The following is a 25,619-nucleotide window of genomic DNA, read 5'->3' as shown; positions in this document are numbered from 1 at the left end:
GTTTTATTGCTATTTGAACTACTTATACTGTGTACTACTAAGCTTGTTCATGGAATCTCCTTGATAAGCAAACAGGTGTCTAACCACATCTTTAAACATGACTATTTGAGGAGTTGTAAGGGGCATTCAAAGTACTATTAAAATATATAACATTTCATATCAAAAAAAAGAAGCTGAGTAGAAAAAGAACAGAGAAAAGGTAATGAACCCTGACAGAAGAAGGACTGTAGCACCTGAAGTGACAACAGAACTAAGGAGTGAATGAGGAAATAGGTAGAGACGACTTCAAAATGTCTCCTGATAAAAGGAAAGAAGGGGAGAATTTGGTCCATACCTTGAAGGACAAATAGGGCAGAAAGGGTAAGAATTTTTTTGTTTTTATCTACAGTGCAAAAAACATCACAGGAGCTGAGGGAGCACAATTGGGGTGGGGCTGGGGGGAGGACTTGAGAATAAGGATGAATGGGTGGAGCTAGAGCCAAGGGAGATGGGAGGAACACTAGCACAGGTAGACAACCAACAACCAAGACCATCAAGAGTAGGGTCAGCTTGCATTTTTTACTAAAAAAAAAAAAGAAAGAAAGAAAGAAAGCTTCCTATTTCATTCGTGTTGCTGTGCAATGCAGTCAAGCCACAGCCATTTAGTATTCGCTTCACCCTGTCCCACTTCCTGCACTCGTTTTGGCCCTTTGAACCTGATGGAAACAGTGTGGCAAAGGGGAAGAAAGGGGGCTAACACTTTTGAGCACCTCTATGTGTCTGGCACCATAATGAACATTCAACATTAATTATCATTTAATCCTCAAAATACTAGAACACAAGCCCCAAAGGAGGCATGGATATTTTTGGTTTGTTCACTGTCATATCCCAAGCTCCTAAGTCAGTGTTTACAAGGCAGGCCCTCAAAAAATATTTGATGAATACAGAGTCATCTTGTAAAACAGGTATTATGATCCCCATTTTAAAGATGAGAGGATGACTCAGCAAAGATAAGTAACTTAATTAAAGTTATACATACAATAAGGGTGAAATTAAAAATATTTAACAACTAGTACCACACCAGTACTGGCCACTCAGCACAGATATCAGCTGATGCTGGAGAAGCTGGGCTCTGCTTCAACCTTATTAGCTGTGGGATCCTGGGAAAGTCCACTCAAAGGACCAGGGCACTGAAGGGAAGACGCAGGTGTATACTGGCTATCAGCCTAGATAGTAAGTGGTGCATCCAGGATTCAAACTTGTACCTATCTGCCTCTAAATCCTTCTGTCTTGCCAATGGGTTTCAGTCCTGGGCAAATTCGCTATGGATTCAGTGTGACCAAAGAAATCGACAGCAAAACGTTCTTGGGGTGAAAAGGTTATACCCAACTTTATTTCCAGATGGCAGGTCAGTCACTAAAATCCCATTCACTCAGAGCAAGTCTGCATGCAGCAAGCTGGTCTCTGCCTCTGGGTCCCTCTGTCTGCACGGCCATCCTCTGGGCTCCTCTGTCCACACAGTCGTCCCGCACAGCCGTCCTACAGGCCCCTCTGCACAGTTGTCCTGCACAGCCATCCTCTAGGCCTCTGTCCTCGGCGCTGCCATCACTCCAGCCTCTGCTCTGCTCTCCTGCAGCCTTGCAGCCCTGTCACTGTGTCGTGCCCAGAGTACTGGGCGGAGCTCTTTTTATAGAGTCAACAGCCATGTATTGCCCACAGGGGTGCAGTGGGCTAGTCAACCATGGCCAGGTGAGAATCCTGGTCACAGGAACTCTCATTTTATCCACACCTTCTAAGTGAAATTGGAAACAGCACCATTTGCTTAAAAATGAGGAGAGGAGGGGACAACTGGAGGTTTTAATAAAGTAGATAAAACATTCAAAACTACTGCAATGGGAAATGGAAATTAGAAGTGATTTAAAAATTCATCACTGAGCTCAATTTGTTGCCAGACAGATAAAGAAATAAAACAAAACTAGGATGACCCAACTGAAGTACAGTAGAGGGAAGTGAGAAGCAAGAGAAATATGAATAGGCAAAGCAAAACTACAGGATGAAGATTTTCAATTCCAGGTAAATATCTGGCTATGTTTCAATAATCAACACTAGCTCTTGAGCAAGAAAGGACTTGGTGAAAGCTATATACTTCAAGAAAACAAGTTTATGCAAGGTAGAGATGGAGAATGGGAGCCCAAAGCCAGGTGGGAGGGAGGAGTTGGCGGCAGAGAGCACTGTTTTTCTGGGTGTGACTCACAGTACGTGAAGCACCCAAGGGCAAGAGTTCAAAGACCAGTGCCTCTCAGCTTTTACAGACACCTACATTCAGGTCACAAGCTTGCAGTCACCACCACTCTGCGGCTGACATGGTTTTACTATAAAAAGTACTTAGTTATCTAGTTGATTATTGGTTTTTGTTTAAGTTGGGACAAAAGAGGAAAAAGGCAGTTTGAATATAAGTGACATTGACCAAAGGAGGTTTATACTTTTTGTGTTTTTCTGTCAATAATGACCTATACTATCCTCAACCTTGGAGTCTCTTAGTTCATTAAGACACTTAAAATAAATTTGGGTATATATTTAAACAACTTTTTTAAAAATCCAGAATGGCTATAAGGGCAGGTTATTTCACTATGGACTCTGAATTTGCTACACACACACAAAGTTATCCTATTTATTTATACACCAACGAAAATAAAAAGCAAGAAGTTAGTCACCTGTCTTTTCCTCCCCAGAAAGACACACAGTGCCAACTGGCCAGGAGCAACATTAATTCCTTCCACCCTCTCACAGTAACAGCTGTTCCCTTTCTTTTCTAGCTGGCAAAGGTCACAATCAAGAGCAAACTTTCCATGTAGATTTCTACATGCAAAAGGCAAGGATATAGCTAATTTAACAGGGCATGGAGAAAGACAGATGCTTTTTTTTTCTATTTTAATTTCTCCTGGAATATATCAGATATCTATTTTGGGCTTCTTTGGTATTTAAGTCTATAACTATAATCAATTTCTCAGGCAAAAAAACACCATTTACATAAAACTGGAGTTAGGGATGATACAGTACACTTTGAAAGAAGGAAAAAACAATAGCAAAATTGTACAGTAACATTTATATCATTAATGGCTGCCTAATTAGAAATGCATTATTCTACATGAAGAGGCCTTACTCAAAAGACTACATATTGTATGTTTCCATTTACATGACTTTACAGGATGGAGAACTACAAAAGAGCAACATGAGGAAATTTTGGGGCAGTAACAGACCAGTTCTGTGTCTTGATTGTGTGGTGGTTATGACTCTAAATTCCAAATAGTCAAAATTCATAGAACAATATCCCCAAAGTGTGAATTTTACTATACATAAATTTTTTTTAAGTTGGCTTTCCCAGCCTTGTATCACCTCTCTCTACTCTTCTCACTTGTTTCAAACTTTTTGCCATGCTCTATGCAACGACCCCACCTCTTCAATCTACCTAATGCCTACTTGCCATTCCAGCTTCCATTAGCTCCTCCTGGAATCCTTCCTTTGGTGTGGCAGGGTGGGGTCCTGAACAGACCTGGAACTTCATAGTCAGATACACCTAGCCTGGTTTGCTTCTGGCATTCTCCCAGTTACTACCTGAATGAGCATGGGCAAATTACTTAGCTATCTGAGGTCAGCTCCATATGATGAATGCAAATAAATTAATGTTTACGTACATCCCAGAAGTATTATAAACCAAGAGCCTAGTACTGTGCTTAAAACTGCACCTGGAACATGAAGCGAGCTTAATAAATGCCCTCATCTTACTCCTCTGCCTCCTGCCTTCACAACTGCTGCTCTCTGAGGCCCCATGAACCTGATACATACATAAGTCTATCTACAACACATAATTCATATATTGTAATTATTTATCCCCAACAAATAACAGGTGTCTATGCGTATCTTTGATCCCTCAATTCACAGAGGCCAACATGTTCACTGCCAGATAGCCAATAAATTGTTTGAAGGATACAGCTGACCCTTGAACAACACAGGGGTTAGGGACACAGACCCCCACCACCATACAGTCAAAAATCCATGTATAATTTTTGACCCCCCAAACACTTAACTACTAATAGCCTACTGTTGACTGGAGAGCCTTACCAATAACATACACAGTCAATTAACACGTGTTTGTATGTTATATGTACTATATACTGTAGTCTCTAGCTTACTTTATTGTAAGAAAAGAAAATGTTTTTTCAATCTGTTGCAAATATCAAAAAAATTTTCAATGTTTACTGAAAATAATTCACATATAAGTGGACCCATACAGTTCAAACTCTACACTGTTTAAGGGTCAATTGTAGTTTGTACACCTGATCTGGTCTAGTTCTTAAAGAAGGAAGTACTGGAAGAAAGAGAAAAACAGGCATAAGAAACCAGAACACATTAAGATGATCTGGGAAAGATAACCCAAGAAGGTTTTCCAAAGTTTCTACAAGGATGTTGTATACAGAATAACAGCACAAAAACTGCAATTATCCTAAATATTTTAAATGGAGGTAAGGTGGATTATGCCAAATACAAACAATGAAATAACACATGACCATTTAAAGTAATTTGGCACTTAACTACTAATAGCCTACTGTTGACTAGAGAGCCTTACCAATAACATACACAGTCAATTAACACCTGTTTGTATGTTATATGTACTATATATGTAAATTGTACTATATATGTACTATATATGTAAATATGTACTATATATGTAAATGTAAAAATTAAAGAGTATATGCAGTAATATCTCAATTTGTTTAAGGATGGGTTGTTTTTTGTTTGTTTTTTAAATGTGAGTTCATAGACATAAAAAAAGCACCTGAAAGATATAAAACCAAAATGTCAAAAAGAGGTCATCTCTGGGTGGTTATGAGATTAGTAGTGATACTTATTTTATTTTCTGGGCGTTTTAGTTTACCTATTTACTACCTGTTAATTTTAGAAAATTTGGAAATCACAGAATAGTTATTTTTAAAGGAAAAAAGAAATCTAAATCTTACTAATGATAGTATTCCATATCCAAGACACATGTCCAAATGTGGGGGTTAAGCACATTATGCTAAATCCATACAACTAATTTCCCAAGTCAAAAAAATAAAATATACTACAAACTGTATTCCTTTGGGGAAACAAACAAGATATGAGAAGCTCCTCTAGTAAAAGGTAATTTTTAACTTAGAAAATCTATAAACAGATGCACAGGAATATTTCATCAAATATTAACTGCATGTGTTTTAGTTATCTTTCTTCAAAGGCTCATCAATTGCCAACCAGTTTCAGAAGACCTGGGAGGATAGTGATTCAAGGAGAAGGTTCCCTTTGAAGTATAGTTTCTACAGTTTACTTAGTCTTTAGTTTAAAGAAAGTATGACCTGTATGTTTTTATCTGGGTATTATTTAAGCTTATAAAACAAAGCATCTAATATTGGGGTGAGAACAATGAGTTAAGTTACTTCTCTCTTTGGACCAGCAAGGAGACTTCCAGTCTCAGCAATGCCATCTACAAACTTCCCTTAACCAATGTAGTCTGCCTTTATAGCTGGGCAACAGATAACTTTACTCACTCAGCAGTAAGGCCTATATTCCAAGGAATAACAAATATATGTTTACTATTATATTGATTCTTGAATGAAGCTGGCAAACTTTAATGCCCTGATAAAATTCCTAGGGTACTCATCTTTTAGAAAGGTAAATACATAAATGGCTATTAAGAGGTTGTGTATAGTGGTAGTAGCGGGGCAGGTTTAAAACTTTTAAAGACACTACTTCAGCAGCTGAAGTTGTAGAAAAGAAATCAGACTGACTTGATTTCACCATTTTGGTAAAATCAGTTATCTCAGGTCTCAAAATATGTGTGGGAAATAATACAAGATCAATACAACAAAGTATTTTTAATAAACCAAATAAAATCCAGACTTGAGACCTCAGCTGCTTATAACAGTTCACATGCCATGCTCCCAATAAAGAATGTACTGTGTATTTTAAATCTTAAAAGTATTTACGTGTATCCATCATTTCTAGTCTGAAACTCTGCCAAATGGCAAGAGTCCAGAAACTAAAATAAAATTACACTAAGGTGTGTCTCTGAAGAAAAACATAAAAGCTCTTATTTTGGCAGGATGTCACCAAAGTAGCACATCTAAATTAGTAAGCCTTGTTTAAAACACACACACACTTTTTTTAAAGGTACACAAGCCAAAAAAGTTTGGTAAAATTCTTTTTTTAATGGTGAGATTGTTGCAGTAGCAAATCATATATCTGCTTTCCCAAAAATGCATGTTTGTACCATCATCAAGTTATTTTATACAGAAGAAAAGTTGAAGAAGGAAAAACTCCCACAAATTACTCCTTTAAAGTTAAGGGCAAACACACAATGCTGAAACTACACAATAAACAGCAGTTACCATGGGAAGTAAGAAAAAAAGAAAGGCAGACATAAATTTGTTGAGTTACTAAGTACCAGGTACTTGATTTACATAGATTCTTATTTATCCCTAATAAATCTGTGAAGTAGACAGTATTCTCTCCATCATGCAAGTGAAGAAACTGAAGCTCAGCAAGTCTAAAAACCATCGCGGTGACCTGAAGAAAGAAGACATACAGCAAAGCAGAATTTTGAAACCAAGTTTACCAGGCTCCAAATCCCAAATTACACCATACTTAATAACAGGTACTTTGGAAAGCAACGGAAATCAAGTAATCCATTGTTCTCAGCAAAGAGCATTCTGCAGCAGGAGCTCACCCATTCCTACACAGTGCCATTGATCCCAAATGGTATTCCTCTATCAGGCCAGATCATTCTTCCCCAACCCAGCACATCACAGGAAACCGAGACAGCCCATTATCACCTACTATTAGTGTTTCAGTTGATATCCCTAATTGACCTTCCTCCCATTCTCAGAAATGATCCTGCTGGCCTGTGCTTAGAACTTCTCAAGAAGGTTCATGAGGCACATTTACTCGCTCAGCCAATATTTACATATCTTCCCCCTTAAGCTACTACACTCCCCCTTCTCAGTCCAACTTTTAAAAATAATTACCAATACCCACCATTTCCTTTTCCTTACCAACTACCCACTTCTCAGCCCATTCCAATTTGGAAATGGCTTTACATAGGTTATCAATGACCTTTGTGTAACTAAACCCAGTGGACACTTCCCAGATGGTACCTTACTTGACCTTTCAGGAGAATGTGACATTGTTACCACTCTCTCCTTCAGGCACTCTTCACCTGGCCTTCCAGAAACATTCTCCTATTTAAAGTGTTCCCTCTCAGTCATGGTGTTCTTTATTTCCTCCAATCTGAAATACTGGTGTTTCTCAAAACTCAGTCCTAAACCTTTCCTTCTCACTGTATAACCTCCTGAGATTTCATCAATGCTCATAACTTCAATTACCATGACTATACCAATTACTCCCAAAAGTCAGACCATTCCTCTGAGCTCTACACCCATGTATCCAAATCAGGACTTGATACTTCCTCTTGGAAATTTCAAAGGCACTTTAAACATAACATGCTCCAAACCAAACTATCTCCTCTCCATCTCTCTTCTTATATTAATTCAGGTTCCCTGCAAGGGCTTCCCAGCTCAGTAATTGGCAGAAACCAACATCCATCCAATTATACAAGTGAGAACTTTCAGACTATCCTTGATACTTCTTTTTCTCTGACTTCCCACATTCAAAGTCACCAAAACCTGTCCATTTTACTTCCCAGGTACCTCTTAAATCCATCCACTTTTTTCCATCACCACTACCACCTCTTTAGTCTTACTATGATTATCTCATTTAGCCTGTCAACAGCCTCCTAACTGACTGCCCTAAATCCATTTTTTTTCAGATGTAATCTACTATTCTACCCTGGAGCCAAAATCGTCATTTTAAAAGCTACCCCATTTTCCTTATTCAAACCTTTTTTATGCCCTCATAGTACCCATAACTCTCCTTCACAGCACTTGTTCGTTCATTTTTATATTTTTTTGTGTGACTGTATGCATCTCAAGAGCTTGGCACACAATATGTGAGGAACTAACATTTGTGCAATAAAGAAAATGTCTACTATGTAGAGGACACTGGGCCAAGGAGAACATACAAATGAAGACCCAGCTCTTTTAGATAAAGAACTGAAGTTGTGAACTTCGGTCATTTACCCTAATGGCAGGTGATAAGATGAGGATTCAAACTCAGACTTTTATGTTTCCAGTGCCCATACTCTTAAATTGTAAGCATCTTTTGAATACAAAATAATCCTGTAAAAATTTTACACATTAGTAAAAATAAATCTCCTTACTTCAGGAAATTTACATCACTATAAATGTGATCAATCCTTAGATTTACCCAACTGAAAATAATCAAGATCTCCACAATCTTGTATTGGGCAGCAATCTCAGGCCTTATGAAAGAATATCCTCAAGATTAATCAAATAAGCTTCATCTTCTACTGGATTCCTCTTGCAAAGCCATCTAGCAATATTTACTTCTTTCATTTTTAATCTTCCTTTTGCTCATTTTCCTCTTTGCCTCCTTTTTATCAGAAGAAATTTATTTAGTCAGAGCCTATATCAGGGTTCGGGCTATAGAAGCTCACTCGAGTTTAGTATTTCAATCAGGACTATTGAATAATACCCTAATGCTTTTAAATACAAGTTTTAAATTAATAGCAAGCAAAAAATATGGCTCATAAATAGAACTCAATTTTGTCAAGATTTTCTTATAACTTTGGCCATGGTATTTTAATTCTGATGCAAATATATCTAATTGGTGTTGGGTTTCCACATGTATAGGTTAGATGAAATTCCCTAACTGTTAAATGATACTATATCCCGACTCCCGACATAATAATAAATCATTCTGTCAGCTACTGTTATGCAGTAACATTGAGGTCTCACCGTTCATTAACTGGCTAATGAACTACAAGACTAGTACTGAGGAAAACTAGTATTAGAACTAGTACTCAATGTTAGATAACATAATTACTCTATTTCAAAGACCATCTCTCTCCTATTTATTATTTTATAATAATAAAATTCAGGTCACTGGAATAGAACATAGCAAAAGCAGATTGCCATGCTAGAAGAGATTCCCCTGGTATGTCAGATGTTTGTCAAAAGAAAATGACAGATTTTGCTGAAGACAAATTGCTGTTGATACAGATGACAATTATCCTGCTATTCAGGAGACTAGATTAAAATTGTTTCTTTTCTTTTTTATTTTTATTTTAATTAAATGGTAGGGGAATCATTAATCTTTATCTTGTTTTAAAACTCCAAATCTCCCTTTGCTTAAATTTCAGTGAGTCTAACCAAATTTTATTTTGGTTTGACTTTTCAAGGTAGCGTATGTCATCATTTCTCACAGTATGACCGAAACTGGAACAACAAACTAGTTACAAGACTTCATTAGCCATTTGGTCGCTGATAAAGTTGTAAAGAAAAAAACAGGAGGCCTACATTACTTTTATCAGGGCCCATTTTTCCTTTATCATTCCATCCTAAATACTTCAGTCTTCAGCTCTTTCCTGTTTTCTCCTGACGACAACATTCACCCCATTCTTGGTCAGGCTACTGATCTACAGGTATGCTGCAGATTCTCAAAATACCCCATTGCATACTATACCATATGCTCTTTGTCCTCCTACCCTGAGTCCACTACTGTCAACTGCTACAATATATTCTGCAACAAGTGACTCTCCTTACTAAGTGAGATTTGCTTACCACTACCATCCTGAGACACAGGCAAGGTTGGCATTACTCTCATTATAATATGCATATGAAGCAGCCCATGTGATCCTGCCCATGTGATCACAGAGCATAGAAGCAGCAAGACCAGAAACTAACTTCCAAGCTCACTGCTTTGGATAACACTTTGAATCCTTTAAATAAAGTTACATAAACAAATTGCCACTCAGTGAAAAATCATCCACAATGTCAAATCTTAAGCAAGGGGGATGGTGTTTGCCAAAACTTGTCTTCACAAACGGTAATTTACTTGTTATTAGGTTTGGTTAGTAATTACACTACATTCAACGGCAGCACTTAGAATCTCACTTGCACTGTGGAACATAGTATCAGTATTAGTGTAGATACACAGCACTAGCTATAAAGCAGAATATTACCTCTAACCTGCCTAACAAGTTTTGATAACATCACAATTTTAGTACCCTTTTCTCTAATTGGGCCATTGGGTCAGACAGAGACAATACACACCTGGAAAGGAACACATTTAAAACTCTTTTATCCATGCCATTCATAAAACAGTAAAATACAACTAATGTCACTTACTTCTACTATGTTGCATAACTAGCAAAAATATGCTAAGTATATTTTCCAAATCAAGGTGTGATGCCATTTGAAAAAGTATTTTTTAAGGAAAATATTATGAAAGTATGAATTTTAATTACAGTTAGTCATATATTTAACAAGCTGTCTCTGAAGAAGACTATTACCTAAAATTAGGCCTGCCCCAGAACACGGCAAATGGGTGTGATCACTGACACATCTATTTCTTAAATTCTATGGAAAGAAGGACAAATTATTATTGGTCAAAAGAAGCTATAATGAGAACTAGTTAAGTTTAGTCCCTTCAACCTATGCTGTAAGCTAGCTCTTGACCAGTTAACAGTGAAGAAAAAAAATCTTCATGATTTAACAGCTGAGTATGAGTACTAAGAGAAGTTATGTCTATCCAAGCCACGCCATTCCCACCTCACACACAGGTCTGTGTATTCCTATTTGTAGTCTGCTGTTCTCTCACCAACCATGAACATTCGTTTGCATACCCTGCCTATGAATAACGGGAGTATTGCTCACCTGGAAGTAAAATCAGAAGATGTGAGTGAGGTATCAGATTCCAGAAAGAAATAGGTGAGAAGTAATCAAACAATTCCCATAATGATCTGGGCACTAAAAACTGAAAAATGAACCAGGTTCCAATTTCAATGCTGTTTAAACTGAAGCTAGATAATGCCCCAAAGAAAAGTCACCAGCACATAACAAATTTAAGTAACAGAATGGGTTAGTGGTACCAAATTGGTTTATTATCTTAATATGATAATGATAGCAATAGCAGGGGCAAGGACTATGGTAAACTTCACATACATTGTCTCATACATTATCTCATCTAACTTCATAGCATAATAAGGAGGGCAGTATTAGCATCATTTTTTTCTCATTAGATGAGAAAACTCACAGAATTGAAGCAACCTGCCTAATGTCACACAGTTAGTAATAGATGGAGCTGGAACTCAAATTCTAGAACAGTGGCTGACTCAAATACATTGCCTATTCATTCATGCAACAAATATTTGAAAGCCTACCATATACCACACATATTCCACGCAGTAATATAGATGATTCCGAACTATCTACAGAATTTAGCACTAGCCAAAAGTAACGTTCCCAAAAATTTACATCATCTCTGTTGGAAAGGAAAAGCAATGAGCTCACAGAAATAGATTTGAAATACAGTTCCTTCATTAAAACACCTACCTATCTCTCTTCACCAGGCTCTACATGTACATCTAAAGATACAAATCATGTGTCTCTCACTATTAGTAACCTCAGTGCTAGTATATATCAGTCACTCAACTTACCATACAGTATTGTCATCATTTCTTACAAGTCTGTCTTCCACAGAAAGCAAGAAGCTATATGAAATCCATGGGTTTAATTTTTCCATCAATTTTTGTATCCCCAGTGCTAGAGCATAAAATAAGGCTAATACCTCAGGGTTTTGTGATAACTTCAGGAGTTTATCTGAGATATTTACCAAAGGCTCATTTAGGCATTCAATAAAAAAATGGCTGTTTTCTTTTCTCATTTAGCTCTCCAGCACCTAGGCAGCCAACTCATCTCTCTTAATGCTGACGTAAATAAGCCAAAAGGCAAGGCAGAACTTGGCTTAACAAGCTGCCAATTAACTCAGGAGATCATCCGCTACACATTTCCTACATGTCATTTTGCTGCACCCCACCCTGGAAAAGACTCAGGAAATATTTCCAAGCAACGACAATTGAGAACTAAACCACGAGGTTCTAACTATATCTGCTGAAATGAGTTACCAAAAGTGACTCTGATTTCTATACACATGACACAGGTGAAATATAGTAAAGGACAAAGATTTTCCTTTCCTGTGTAAGAATTGTCTACAACTATGCTACTTGAAGAAAAAGTCTGTAGGTAACAGAGCAAATTAGTTATATCTTCCAGTAAGACATACCTCCTGGAAAATTAGAAGTTTGAGTAATGAAAAATTCAAGTGCCTTCTTTTTACAATAGGCAAGATATGGAAGCAACCTAAGTGTCCATCTGTAGATGAATGGATAAAGAAGATGTGGTACATATATACAATGGAATACTATTCAGCCATAAGAAAGAAACAAATCCTACCATTTGCAACAACATGGATGGAGCTGGAGGATATTATGCTCAGTGAAATAAGCCAGGTGGAGAAAGACAAATGCCAAATGATTTCCCTCATTTGTGGAGTATAACAATGAAGCAAAACTGAAGGAACAAAATGGCAGCAGACTCAGAGACTCCAAGAATGAACTAGTGGTTACCAAAGGGCAGGTGGGGAGGGAGGGAAAAGGGGACCGAGGGGTATTATGTTTAGTACACATGGTGTGGGGGATCATGGGGAGAACAGTGTATCACAGAGAAGGCACATAGTGGATCTCTGGCATCTTGCTGCACTGATGGACAGTGCATGCTTTGGGGTATGGGTGGGGACTTGATAATATGGATAAATGTAGTAACCACATTGTTTTTTCATGTGAAACCTTCACAAGAGTGTATATCAATCACACCTTAATAAAAAATTTAAAAGTAGAAATAAGTGAGCCAAGTCAGATTTTCCAATTCACCATATCAAAGGCACTATTATTAGATACATACTGAGTCTAGAGTTGAGTGTATACTTGAAATGATGTAGCACATAAATCTCATTCACCAGAATCTTATTCTACAAGTGAATTCAGTGGGTATTTTGAAGGTAATTGGTATTCTTTACTTAATTCTCCTTGATAATGCTGAACGTTAAAAAAGCTGAATTCAAATTAAACATAATAAAAAGAAACATTAAAGTGCCTCCTTTCAGACAGCAGACACATGCTCAAAACATGGCAAGCAGAAACTGACTCTGAAACCACGTAACACAGGCCACCTGAAGTAACCATTATTTTTTATAATCAACTAATTCCTCCAATCTCTCCTTCTTCATCCTCTTCCTGTATTACCACTTTTCCCAAACCTGGGTCAGTCAATTGTTTTGCAAAAATTATAATCCTCAAAAACATGTTTCCAAGTTTCTGACCATACCACTTTTTAGCTAGATTCCATCAGAATTTCACAACTACTATACACCCCAATTCCATCATCTATAGCGTGGAGATGACCAAGCTACCCTCCCTGAGCAAACTGTCTAGAGACTTCACAGGCCACACAGGGCTTAGAGAACACTAAATAAATGCCAGTTATTGATATTATCCACTCTGACATTTTTAAAGAAATTACAAAATTCACTGTTAAGAATACCATGGATGCATACTATATTCCAGCCATACTGGCCTCTGTTCTGTTACAAAATGCCCTTTGCCCCTTTGGCCCTTGACACCTGCTAGTCCCTATGCCTGGAACTGTCAGCTCAACCATGACCAACTTATTCTTATCCTTAAATCTCAGTTCAATATCCCCTCCTCAGCACAGCCTTCCTTGAGTTTGCTACCACATCCCCCACCATGTCTCACACTCTTCTAACCTTGTTTTAATTCTCTCACAGCATTTACAAACATCTGTAATTGTCTTACATATTAGTACAGAGACATTATCTTTTCACAGTGATAGTTATAGCTCCTAGCCTTGTACTAAGCACATAATGGTTGTTCAATAAATAAACAAATGTAAGAAGATGCGAAGTTAAATATTTAAAAAACTTAACATTGTGTTCACAACATAAAAAACAATTTCAGGTTAACATATGTCAAAACAAATATATGACTGAAAAAACAGTGGTTAGAGGGAGAGGGGGCATGGAGAGGTATTACACCATAGTCTTTGCTGCTTGCTTAATTGCAGAAAGGAATTCAAATAACACAATGTACACAAACAAGGATGTATAATTAAGGCCATTCAAAAATCTTAGAAAAATTAAGTCTACTTTCTCCACGGTAGTGACCATTTTCAAGGCCTGGGCAATAAAAATAGTGAAGGTGACTACAGTGTAGCTCACTCCATTTTCTTTATTAAGTTGAAATTCAGGACTTAACCACTGTAAAAAGTAACAGTTTTCCATTTGTTTAATTACACTCTACCACAGACCTACACAGATCAACTTCCACCATAGCTAGAAGAGATCATATATGTGGTTTTTACACATGACTGATAAAACACCACACTTTCAAGATGCTCTGTAAGCTTCAGACATTCCATGAGTACTCATGGGAAATGTTTTAAAGTGTGTATTTTTGTCCCTAATACAAAACTAGGTGATGTTATTTCTACTAAAATAATCATTATGTTATGGTTGGTAGGATTACAGAGGGTCAACTTTATTTGACAAATATGTATCATGTGTATGAAGCACAAAGCACTGCTCCAAGCCCTCGACATCCTGACTCATTTAAGCTTCAAGACAACCACAGAAGTAAGTCCTTTTATCATTATACAGCTGAGGAAACAGGCACAAAGAGGGAACTTTGCCCAAGATCACACAGCTAGTAAATGGAGAAGCTAGAATGTGAACCTAGACAGTCTGGATCCAGAGTTTATCACTAGACTATGCTGTCTCTCTAATGTTTTAAAGAAAAATGTATAGTTTATGAAAAAGAAACCATCCCCAATGTTAGACTAGTTTCAGTTAAGTAAAAATAACCCCCTAGACAGCAAGGAAGGAAAAAAAAGTAGTGAAAATGAAAAACAAATAGAGAAAGAGGTATGAAAGGAAAGAAGAAAGCTACATGCAATCACTGTTCATAGTATCTAAATGATGAATGCTTTTTTGAAAAGAAAATAACAAATCAGAGACAATATCTATATAGTCCCTAACTTGGTTATTACACAGACTGTTGGTTATATTTCCATCCCAAATGCTGAATTAAACCACCTAAACTATTAAGAAGCAGACAGTTAACATTTCAAAGTCCTTCTTTAAAACTGAAGCTACATGTTAACTGGTTCACTTAATATCTAGGAATTCAGTGACTTTCTACCATCTTCTCTCTTTTTTAGTGGGGTAAACAGTAAAACTTTGAACTCAATTTCTTATCCAAAATAATCAGAATGATTCCTCGAGCTGGGTAATACATAGGAAACATTGGTAGAGGTCAGCCAAAAATGACTAAACGAGATTAGTAAAGATGCACAGCATGTCCATGAGTTTCCAAAAGGAGGTCATTCAAAGAGAATATAAAGGATGAATTTATATTTCATAAAGTCTACAGAGAAGAACGTACAGAGAAGAACACACTCTATTCCAAGCAAGGCAAATTTAAGTTTAAAACTCAACTGCATAAAATCAGCTAGAGCCAAATAGTAGCAATTCCCTCCAGGCTTCTGCTTTTGTTCCAAACTAGCTATTTAAAGGTAGACTCAAGTCTGACCCAAGAATATGCTAGTTTGATAAATTTTTGTTCAGTTTTTGAAATATGTTCTCTCTCTCTCTGTGGCTGGGAGGAAAGAGCAAAGTTATATAAAACAGAAACAAACCCAGTAAGCTTTCCTCAGAAGCAAAAGAAATTTGCTTAATAAAAGTTAAGAGAAGTTGAAATTGCAAGTTATCAGGATAAGCACAGTGACCAATTTGTTTATCTACTTATTTACTGATTTTTATCTTTAGTACCTAACACAATGCCCAGCAGCTACCAGATATTAAACAAATTATGTGTTCAATAATGAATGGCTAAATAAACATTAGGAGAAAAGAGAAAGTACAAAATGCTAGATGGAGACTATTTAGCAAAAGAGAATCTTTCACTTAAATACTTGAATTTTTTTTCTCAAGAAAAGGGCCCAGACTGAGGGTGAGGGAAGGGACCATTCCTTATGGGTTAATACTTAAGGGACAGAATGGTGTCAGCATTAGGATGATAGCATATGGCATCAGTATTTGGGATAATTACTGGAGAAGAATAAATAACAGGGATTCCACAAACACATGGTCTGGCAGCCAATGTTTTTTGCTGCCAATGTTTTTAGCTGCCAGATTTTACTCTAAATCTATCAAGTTTGATTTAACATAATAGTGACACAACATTTGGAGCATGCTAAGAGAACCATGACCCCTTCCAAGAGAGCCAAAGTTGGGGGCCCATAAGCTCCTATTTGTATCTGCTATTATGAGCAGCTGTAATTGGTGTTAAATGTAGAAAAGGAAGTTCATGTTTTGGACATACATGAGTATTATCGGTAGGGTCCTGTCAAAAAACAGCACACTCAAGTAAGGTATTCAAGAGGAATTAATGAAGGAACCATCTTCAAAGGTATAGGCAGGGTTTAGGGAAACAGTAGGGATGGTAGAATACTCCCAGGCTAGAAACATGAGTAAGGCATTATCATCTCTATGCCTAAATAAACAGGTAAGTAAAGGGTTACCAGAACCCAGAAAGATCTGTAACTGTCACTGGCTGGCTGAGAGGGTCATTGAATAGAAGCTGTCACCTACTCACAAAACACAGAACAGTTCTGGCAACACAAATCTAGCAAGGGGAATCTGGCACTTCCAGGCTTCCTGCTGATGTCCCATTGGCCAAAGTCAACTAGAAACTAAAAACAAAACCTCGGTTGATTCAGTCCATAGAAGTTGCTTCCCAGAGTACAAAGCAGGGTGGAATAAAGATCTGGAGGGGCAAAAGAAGAATACACAGCATGGAAAGGTATTCTAAATAACTGCCAGACAGCTAAACACAGGCACATAAAAAGGTTTTGCCAGTTCCACCTGAATCTTCTAGATATCATGGGACTGCCTACAAAAAACGTCATAAACATAGGTACTTGAGTTCCTACTGCCCTATATCAAGATGGGGAAGAAAAAAAAATTCTAAGAGTAATTCCAGGTAACTTTTGTCTTTTTTGCATCTCTAAGAGTCAACAATCATTTATCTAGAATAGTTCAGATATAAGACAAGTCCCTTCTCTGTGTTCATGGGGCACCCATTCCATAGGTCCATTACTATTTCTATCATAACATATTGTAACCTCTTGTTTACTTGTTTCTCCCTCATTAGACTTTGAGCTCCTTTAGGGCAGATATTGTCTTACTCATCTTTGTATCCCTAGCACCTAACATGGACTTGGCACTGTTGGCCTTTAATCAATATGCACTGAATCAATTAGTGAACTCAATGTCCATTAACTGCCAGCCTAATGCCATGGTGGATAAAATCTGGAACGACCCTCAGCAATTAAACACTAATAATTTTTATTCAGGCCATGGTTTAACAGATTGGGCAAAAATAGCTCACTATCATTCTCTGTATAGTTGGTTTTCTTGCATGCTCAGGTAATGATTATAGCATTTTCTACAAATACAGAAGTCATCACCAAAACAGCCAGAGAATATTGGCAAGACTAGGTATGCTCCATTTCGGAAAGGAATCAAATATATACCATCTCTCAAAATTCTCACTTTTTCTGAGAATATACCAGATCCACTGAAGGAACTAATAATTTGGGTATATTATATAGAGGAATTCATGTTTCACAGTGAAGATAACAATGATTTAGGGATAGAAATTGTGCACACACATATATATAAACACACACACAGAGGACATTTTAATGATCACTTCAACAGACATCACCCTCTGGAAAATTATATAAAGTAGCCATGTACACAATCATGTAACATCATCATATTAAAATGGATACACTGTATGATGTTGAAGTGGTCATTAAAAAACCTGTAACATATTTACATTATAATTATGAATCACTTTTACATAACCCTATACTTATAAAGTGCTTAATCATCTTTTTGTTAGTATAATCAGCTCTTACCTGTAGATTCCTTACATAAAAAGGAAAAATTTAACATCAAGTTGATAACCCCCTGCAAGCTACCATGATTTTAGGCTGCCAACCTCACGCTGTCAGTAATGTGAATAAAACCCAAATTTAAAATAACCCTTAGACTCCATTAGAAAAGTAAATTTGCTATAAAAATATATTGTCTTCCAAAACTTAGCATGAAAATATTTTGTATCTCCTGCACTGCTGTTCTCCTTACTCGCTGTTTGTAATGGAGAGCTGATGTCAAGTTTAATATTATCTTATATACAAAATTAAAATAAGTACTTCATTTTCTTTTTAGGAAAAGGGAATTCTGGACTCATCTTGACAATCCATTGAATCATTTTAAAAGAAACTCGAGTAACACAAAAACAGATAAAATGTGTTTCACAAAAACAGATAAATTGTGTTCAAACAGATCAAGTATCTTTTACCAAAACATACTTAAAGTGTAAGTCCCCAAAGGAAGCTTTTCCTGAAACCATCAAAGACATCTAAAATCGTATACACAATGTTTTTGAGTCATCATAAATCCTGCAACTGTCAGTTCATTAGCAATAAAATTATTCTTATCCATAGGACAATTATGTAATGTTTGCATCATGTTGAAAATATAGACTACAAGAACCTATAATTTATAAAACTGTATTGCATATAGGTTCCTCCATTACAAATGAATTTAAAACAAACAAACGTAGATCTACCATCAGGCTTTGTGTTTAGCAACATTTGCTTTAGCTACCTGAGCAGTCCTAGAATTGTTCTTGGCCCCCAGGAAAGAAATACGATGTTTGCTTTATAAAGTAATAACTCTCACCAGGTAGGAAAAAGGGAAGTTGGTATATATAATTCCAACATTACATAATATGTGGCAATGACAAGACAATATGCAATGTATTAGAATTATTAATTCTGGCCAAAGATGTTTCCTCTTCCTTCACTAAACTGTAAGTAAAGTTTAACAAAGCCTCACTGACACTGAGTACAATTTAAAATACGTTTTAAAATTTAACATCTTTACCACAGGTTAACTCTTCGTTTCAAATAAATAAATTTGTGCATATATTAATGTAATTATTGTCTTAACACCTGAAAGGATTGTTTCTATAAAAATAGTGTTCCGAAACCGTTTCCTTTTCCTGAACTTAATTCCTAAAATTCACTGTGGAGCTATATAGGATGTATCTTGGTAAATAATAAATTTGTTTCATAAATAATAAAAAGTTTTTCCTCAAAAGAACCGGTAACAAAAAACCGGTAACAGAATTTATAAGAATTCAGCAACATTGCAAACACCTAAACGGTCAGGTTTGAGGCAAGAGAGTGGAATGCCAGATTAAAACTAGGAGAATTTCCTATCATTGAAAAGCCCTTACGCAGACCTCCAGCTAGAATGGTAAAGTCACAGATCTCCAACCCTGAGAAAGCAAGTACCATTAATTACTTCAATACTGAAACACGAGTAGACTGCCCAAACCTCCAGCGGGTCTTGCTGTTTTGTCTTCCATAATGTATAAATAGTTCACAACATACTGCCTTACACATTACGTATAAAAAGGTGAAAGTTACTTCTTCCAATGTCTAGCCTTTATCCAGATGACTTAATTCTTTCTCATCAAAAGAAAGGATCAACAAGTAACCAAAAACCCAGAGCTGAACTCTTTTCATCAGGAAGACAACGCCAAATTTGCTGCAGCCAGAGAAGGTCTAGTGCTCCTTGCAGGCTGTCACAGGAGATGGAAAGCTACACCATGGTAAGGTCTGTGCAGAGAAGGAAGGAAAACTGCAGGTCTGGGGTACATACACGCCCCCCCACCAAAGCAGACCTATAGCCAGAAACTTCGCATCTTCACACCCCCTTTGCAACCTGACAATTTTCAGCTGGTAACACCTTCTCATTAGGAACGTTCTAGCCTTTTATAGACGAAAACTTGCTTCTCACAAGGAAGATAAACCAGGCACTGGAGCCTGTTACTGAGAACCCCCACAAGTGAATCAAACCTCCGATTTCGCTACTGAACCTGAAGAGCCAGTGACCTGGCTTCCCAACGGCTGAGAGTAGAGGAGCCCACTCCGCTCTGCTGGGAGTGGAATGGGAGACAGAGGGCAGGAGCAAGGCAAGGAGCGCGGAGGCGTGAACAGCGTCCAAGCAGGGCTGGTCTCAGCACACCGGCGGGCGACAGACAGCGGCGGCCACACGGGAGCCGGGTCGCAGGCTGCAAAGCGGGGCCCCTGGGATGCGGAAGCCTCCCCGCGACTCGCCCCGCAAAGGCACACGCGTCACGCACACCCCCTCGCCAGGCCGCGGCTCCCCGCGAGTCCCTCCAAGACACACCTCGCACCCTCGGTGCCCCCCACCCGGGCTCGCGCGCACACGCCCCTCGGGCCGACGGCGCGTACGTACCCAGCAACACGCAGAGCACATCGAGGGCCACGTACGGCAGCCGCGTCTTGTCAAACATGGTCTCGGCCCAGCGGGGGCGGCAGTCGGGACACCCGATTCAAAAGACCCAGCGGAGGGCTGGCGACGGCCGCAAGCTAGGGCTTCTCCCGACCAGGGAGAGCAGCCGAGGGCGAGCTGGGAGCCGGCGGCGCTCTGACGGCGGGCAATGGCGCCAGGGACGCCTCCCTCGCAGCTCCCGCAACCTCTCGGTCGGGGCCGAGACGCTCGCGCGCCAGCCGGAGCTGCTCCGTGGTTTCAGGCCCTCCTCAGTCGGCTCTGGACTGCACCGGCTGCGCGCCGCCGACTCCCGTCGCCCTCTCCAACAGGCGGGGCGTCCAGACTCGTATTTTAAGGATGGAGACCGGTAGGGAGGAGGGACGCGGGTTCGGCCCCTCCCGCCGGGCAACGCAGGACCGGCCAGCGCGCGGCCTCGCAGTCGGAGCGCCGCAGGGGCGGGGCGGCCGGTGAGGGACCGGAGGGGCGGGGCAGCAGAACCCGGGCCGAGAACCAGGCCCGAGCTCGCCGGCCAATCGCCGCTGCCGGCCCCGCCCCGCCGACCTGCGCAGCCCGCCCTGAAGTGGGACGCCGGGCGTCCTGGTGGAACGTGGGGCCAGCGGTGTGTTGCGGGGGTGTTTCTTGGTCCGCATTTCTGTGGTGATGGCTGAACGCTACCTCGGTGGTCCCGGCCGCCAGTCCCTGCTGCCTGAGAATGAGAGCTAAGCCCCAGACCCACGATCCCAGATCGCCAGCTGCCTGCCAGCCCTCCTCATCCTTGGGGATTGGGTAATAAAGAAGTCCGGGGTAGGCTGTGACAAAGACTCTCTCCTTGTCCCAGCTTTTGTTAGGCTTCTCTAAGCCCTCTACTCGCCTAGGCCTCCATCTAGGCCTTCACGTCTGTTTTGGCTGAGCCCAGCATTAGAGTGAACGCTGCTAAATCATCTCCCCACCCTTGATAGCTGATTGCCTTTGATACATGATCAAATTCTTTATCCCCCCCTTTGATATACAAATCTTTGGCAGGCCTTAATGTTTCCTCTTAATAATTTTTTGTCCACTGACACCCGCCCTCCACCATTCTGCTTGTCTGTTATCTATAAATTGCCAGCTGTCCTTGCTGTATTCAGAGTTGAGCACAATTTCTTTTTTCCTATTGCAGTAGTAACGACCTCCTATTGCTACAGACTTAAAGTCTTCCTCACACTTTTAACAACTGTCAGAATAATGTTACTTTAACAGCAGTTAGCAATTCTCTAATCCCTGATCCAGGAGAACCCTAGAAAATTAGTAATCTCGGTTTCCTAACCTGTAAAATTAGAATGTTGACTGCTCTGTGTTCTAGCCAAGAAGTGGTGTTGAAGCCGAGGAAAAAATAATATGAAAGTGCTCTGTAAAAGGTTAAACCCTCTGCAGATGTTAATGCTTGGTACCTTTTTCCCTTAATCGAACTTTTATATAAAGACGAATCATGCAAATCAAAAACTGCACCTACTATTTCTCAGACTTTTCCTGTGAAACACCCCTAAAGCCAAGGGAGAGAGAACATTACCCTCAAAGAATTTGAAGATACAGCCCCAAGTGTTCCCCAACAAGCAAAAAAAGTTATTTGAAGAAGCATGCTATCTTTAACAAGAATGTAAATTTGGGATTTCACCTTTTGTTTATCTTTTAAAAGCTTTAAACAATTTATACCTGAGAAAGAAGTGCTGTTGTTTATTCTGTGGCTCCCCTTACTTTCAGAGTTACAAGGACCCCAGATTTCAAGGCCACAATAAGTTGAAATTTCTTGAGATGTTTAAGTATTAAATATTCATTCAAAAACATGTAGGGAAACAAAAGCAAAAATGAACACATGGGACTACATCAAACTAAAAAGCTTCTGTATGGCAAAGAACAAAAAGGCATCCTACAGTATGGGAGAATATATTTGTAAACAACATATCTGATGAGGGGTCAACATCCAACATATATAAAGAACTCACACGCCTCAACACCCAAAAAGCAAATAACCCAATAAAAAATGGGTGGAGAATATGGAGAGACAATTCTCCAAAGAAGAAATTCACATGACCAACAGACACATGAAAAGATGCTCCACATCACTAATCATCAGGGAAATGCAAATTAAAACCACAATGAGATACCACCTCACACCAGTAAGGATGGTCAGCATAGAAAAGACTAAGAATAACAAATGCTGGCAAAGATGCAGAGAAAGGGGAACCCTCCTACACTGCTGGTGGGAATGTAAGCTAGTTCAACCATTGTGGAAAGCAATATGGAGCTTCCTCAAAAAACTAAAAATAGAAATACCATTTGACCCAGGAATTCCACTCCTTGGAATTTACCCAAAGAATACAACTTCTCAGATTCAAAAATACATATGTACCCCTATGTTTATCACAGCACTATTTACAATAGCTAAGGTAGGGAAGCAACCTAAGTGTCCATCAATAGATGAATGGATAAAGAAGAGGTGGTACATATACACAATGGAATACTATTCAGCTATAAGAAAAAAATAAATCCTACCATTTGCAACAACATGGATGGAGCTGGAGGATATTATGCTCAGTGAAATAAGCCAGGCAGAGAAAGACAAGTGCCAAATGATTTCCCTCATTTGTGGGATATAACAACGAAGCAAAACTGAAGGAACAAAACAACAGCAGACTCCCAGACTCCCAGAAGGGACTAGTGGTTACCAAATGGGAGGGGTGTGGGAGGGCAGGCCAGGAGGGAGGGACATGGGAATTGAGGGGTATTATGTTTAGTACACATGGTGTGAGGGGTCACAGGGAAAAACAGTGTAGCACAGAGAAGGCAAATAGTGACTCTGTGGCATCTTACTACACTGATGGACAGTGACTGCAATGGGGTACGGGTGGGGACTTGATAATATGGGTAAATGTAGTAACCACATTGTTTTTACATGTGAAACCTTCATAAGAGTGTATATCAATAATACCTTAATAAAAAAATTTTTTAAATAAAGTGTTAATCACTAGAAAAAAAAACAACGTATTAGGATTATGAGCTAGGCATAGTCTGGGGACAGTATTTATTCAAATGGCTTTAGAAATAAACATTTACTTTTAAAAAGTATTTTCAAAAGAAAGCATTCAAAAACCTTACTGATTAATGATTTTGTTCATTGTTTATTCATTCATTCATTCATTCAACATTTATTAAGCCTCCCATGTATATGAGACCCAGTGCACAACTGAAGAGAGACTAAGATGGGCAAGAGAAGATCTCTGCCCTCCAGTACTCCAGCCCAGTCAGGAAGACTGGCATGTAATTAAATAAATACTGTGATAAAAGTATGTTGGTGTACAGCAGGCATACAAAGCAGGAGTGGGAATTTTACCTGGGATCTGTGCACTCACAGGATGATACATCGCTCTTTCCTGTCACTCCCCCAACACCAACAGACATTTTCTTAGATGAGAAGGAAATAAATCAGTTAATATATTAGCATATTTTTTGCCCTCTGGAGGATAATAGCTTTAAAAATAAATCTACAAAGCAAAGCTCATTAAACTGTATTAAGTCATTTCATGTGATTTAAAATGAGATCTATGACTTGTGCAGATTACAAACTGTTAAGTCCTCAAACAAGGGGAGAATGACTAAGCAATGCAATTTTGTTCTGGGATGGAAGTTTTTGAAGGGGGTGTTGTTCGGTTTTTTTAGTCATTGTCTTGATTGGATTCTGGTGTAATCACTAGAACTGAGAACAAGTTAAATAAGCTTTAAGTAATGGTGAAAATAATAAAAAAGAAACACTGATTGAATAGTGACACCATTCACCCCCCCTTTCAGGTTTGGTACTAGTGTGTCCCCACACTGGACATGAAACCTCAAAGGCTTTCTTAAATGCTTTACGAAGTTTGTGCTTGGGCCTATGTTTTTCTCTTTAATACAGTCATCAAACAAAAGCAAAGGGGATTAGGCTTGGGAAAAACAGTCCTAAAGAATAAACTAATTTTTTCTCTTTTATTCATTTCCTTTCTTTCATTCCTAAACATTTTGAAAAGGAGACTATATGTCCTCCATTTTCAGTTCCATTTAAATACTTCTATATTCTCATTTCTGTTACCACTCCAGTACTTGCATTATTCTTGAACATAGTATTATCGGTAAAATTCCCTCTGTCTGTTCTAACAGTGCTTCTTGTCTCAACTATTTATTTCATAAAGAGTCTGCAAAGTAAGAAGAATACTCTTGAGTATTTGTGTTTATATGTGCTTTTGTCCTTTCTCCCCACCAGACTGAAGCAAGTACAGTTTTTATTGTACTCAAATAATATCGAAAACTAAAACAAAAATGTAAAGATCTGATTCCCCAGTGCATGTGCCACTCCCCCCAAAATTTCCCAATATGATATATTACAAATGTTTTTATGCCTATTACCAAACTGATTTGTTTCTTACCTTATTAAAGTTTTTTATTATGTAATATTTGATACATAAATATGTAACATATAACATATGTTATAAAGCATAATAAAATAAGCAACTATGAATCCAGTTTAATACAGCATTGCAGTATCATTGAATCCACCTGTGTGTTCTAGCTCTTTCCTGTTCCCTGCTTCAAATGAGGTAACTCTCCTGAATTTTGTGTTCATCTGTCCCTTGCTTTGTTATTTCTCTGTGGAAAAACACATAACATCTCTAAAAATATAAATATTGTTTAGCCTTGTTTTTTAGCTTTTAAACATCATGTAATATATATATTCTTAAGCCCTTGTTTTTTTTCACTCAGTTATATTTCTTAAATTCATTCATGTTGCTGTAATAGTAGTAGGTCTATCATGTGAATATATATAAGAGTGTTCATTTTTCTGACAATGGGCATCGGGTTGTTTCTATTTTTGCTATTACAAAAAATGCTGCTGTGAATATTGGTGTACATGTCTCCTGTGTGGAATTGCTAGTGTGCAGCTGTTGTGTCATGGGTATGTCCACCACCACCTTCACCAAATAATCCCAGATTGTATTCCCAAGTGGTTATTACCACTTAAACCGGCAGTGGATAAGAACACAATTTCCAACACTTATTTTTGGTATTTGTTAATGTTCATTAATTTTTCTTCATTCATTAATTTCTTAATACCCATTAATTTAGTGGGTATAATGTGTATCTCTATGTAGTCTTAATTTGTACTTCCCTCA

General features: G+C 38.5%; 1 protein-coding gene across 2 annotated transcripts in view; it reads right to left on the bottom strand.

Moving 5' to 3' along the window:
* The window catches only part of PLPP1 (phospholipid phosphatase 1), a 96,273-nt gene extending 75,645 nt beyond the window's left edge, over positions 1–20,628 (bottom strand). The window contains exon 1 of one of the 2 annotated variants that reach the window (XM_036900346.2): positions 20,404–20,628. In XM_036900346.2, coding sequence (XP_036756241.1) covers positions 20,404–20,461 — 58 coding nt within the window. In that variant the 5' untranslated portion in view covers positions 20,462–20,628. The remainder of the gene's footprint in view (positions 1–20,403) is intronic. The other variant, XM_036900347.2, reaches the window with a different exon arrangement.
* Positions 20,629–25,619: the final 4,991 nt, after the last annotated feature.

This window comes from Manis pentadactyla, chromosome 2, assembly GCF_030020395.1.
Source record: "Manis pentadactyla isolate mManPen7 chromosome 2, mManPen7.hap1, whole genome shotgun sequence".
Taxonomy (NCBI): domain Eukaryota; kingdom Metazoa; phylum Chordata; class Mammalia; order Pholidota; family Manidae; genus Manis; species Manis pentadactyla.
The sequence above is the reverse complement of the archived record's forward strand: the minus strand, read 5'-3'. Positions and strand labels throughout refer to the sequence as shown.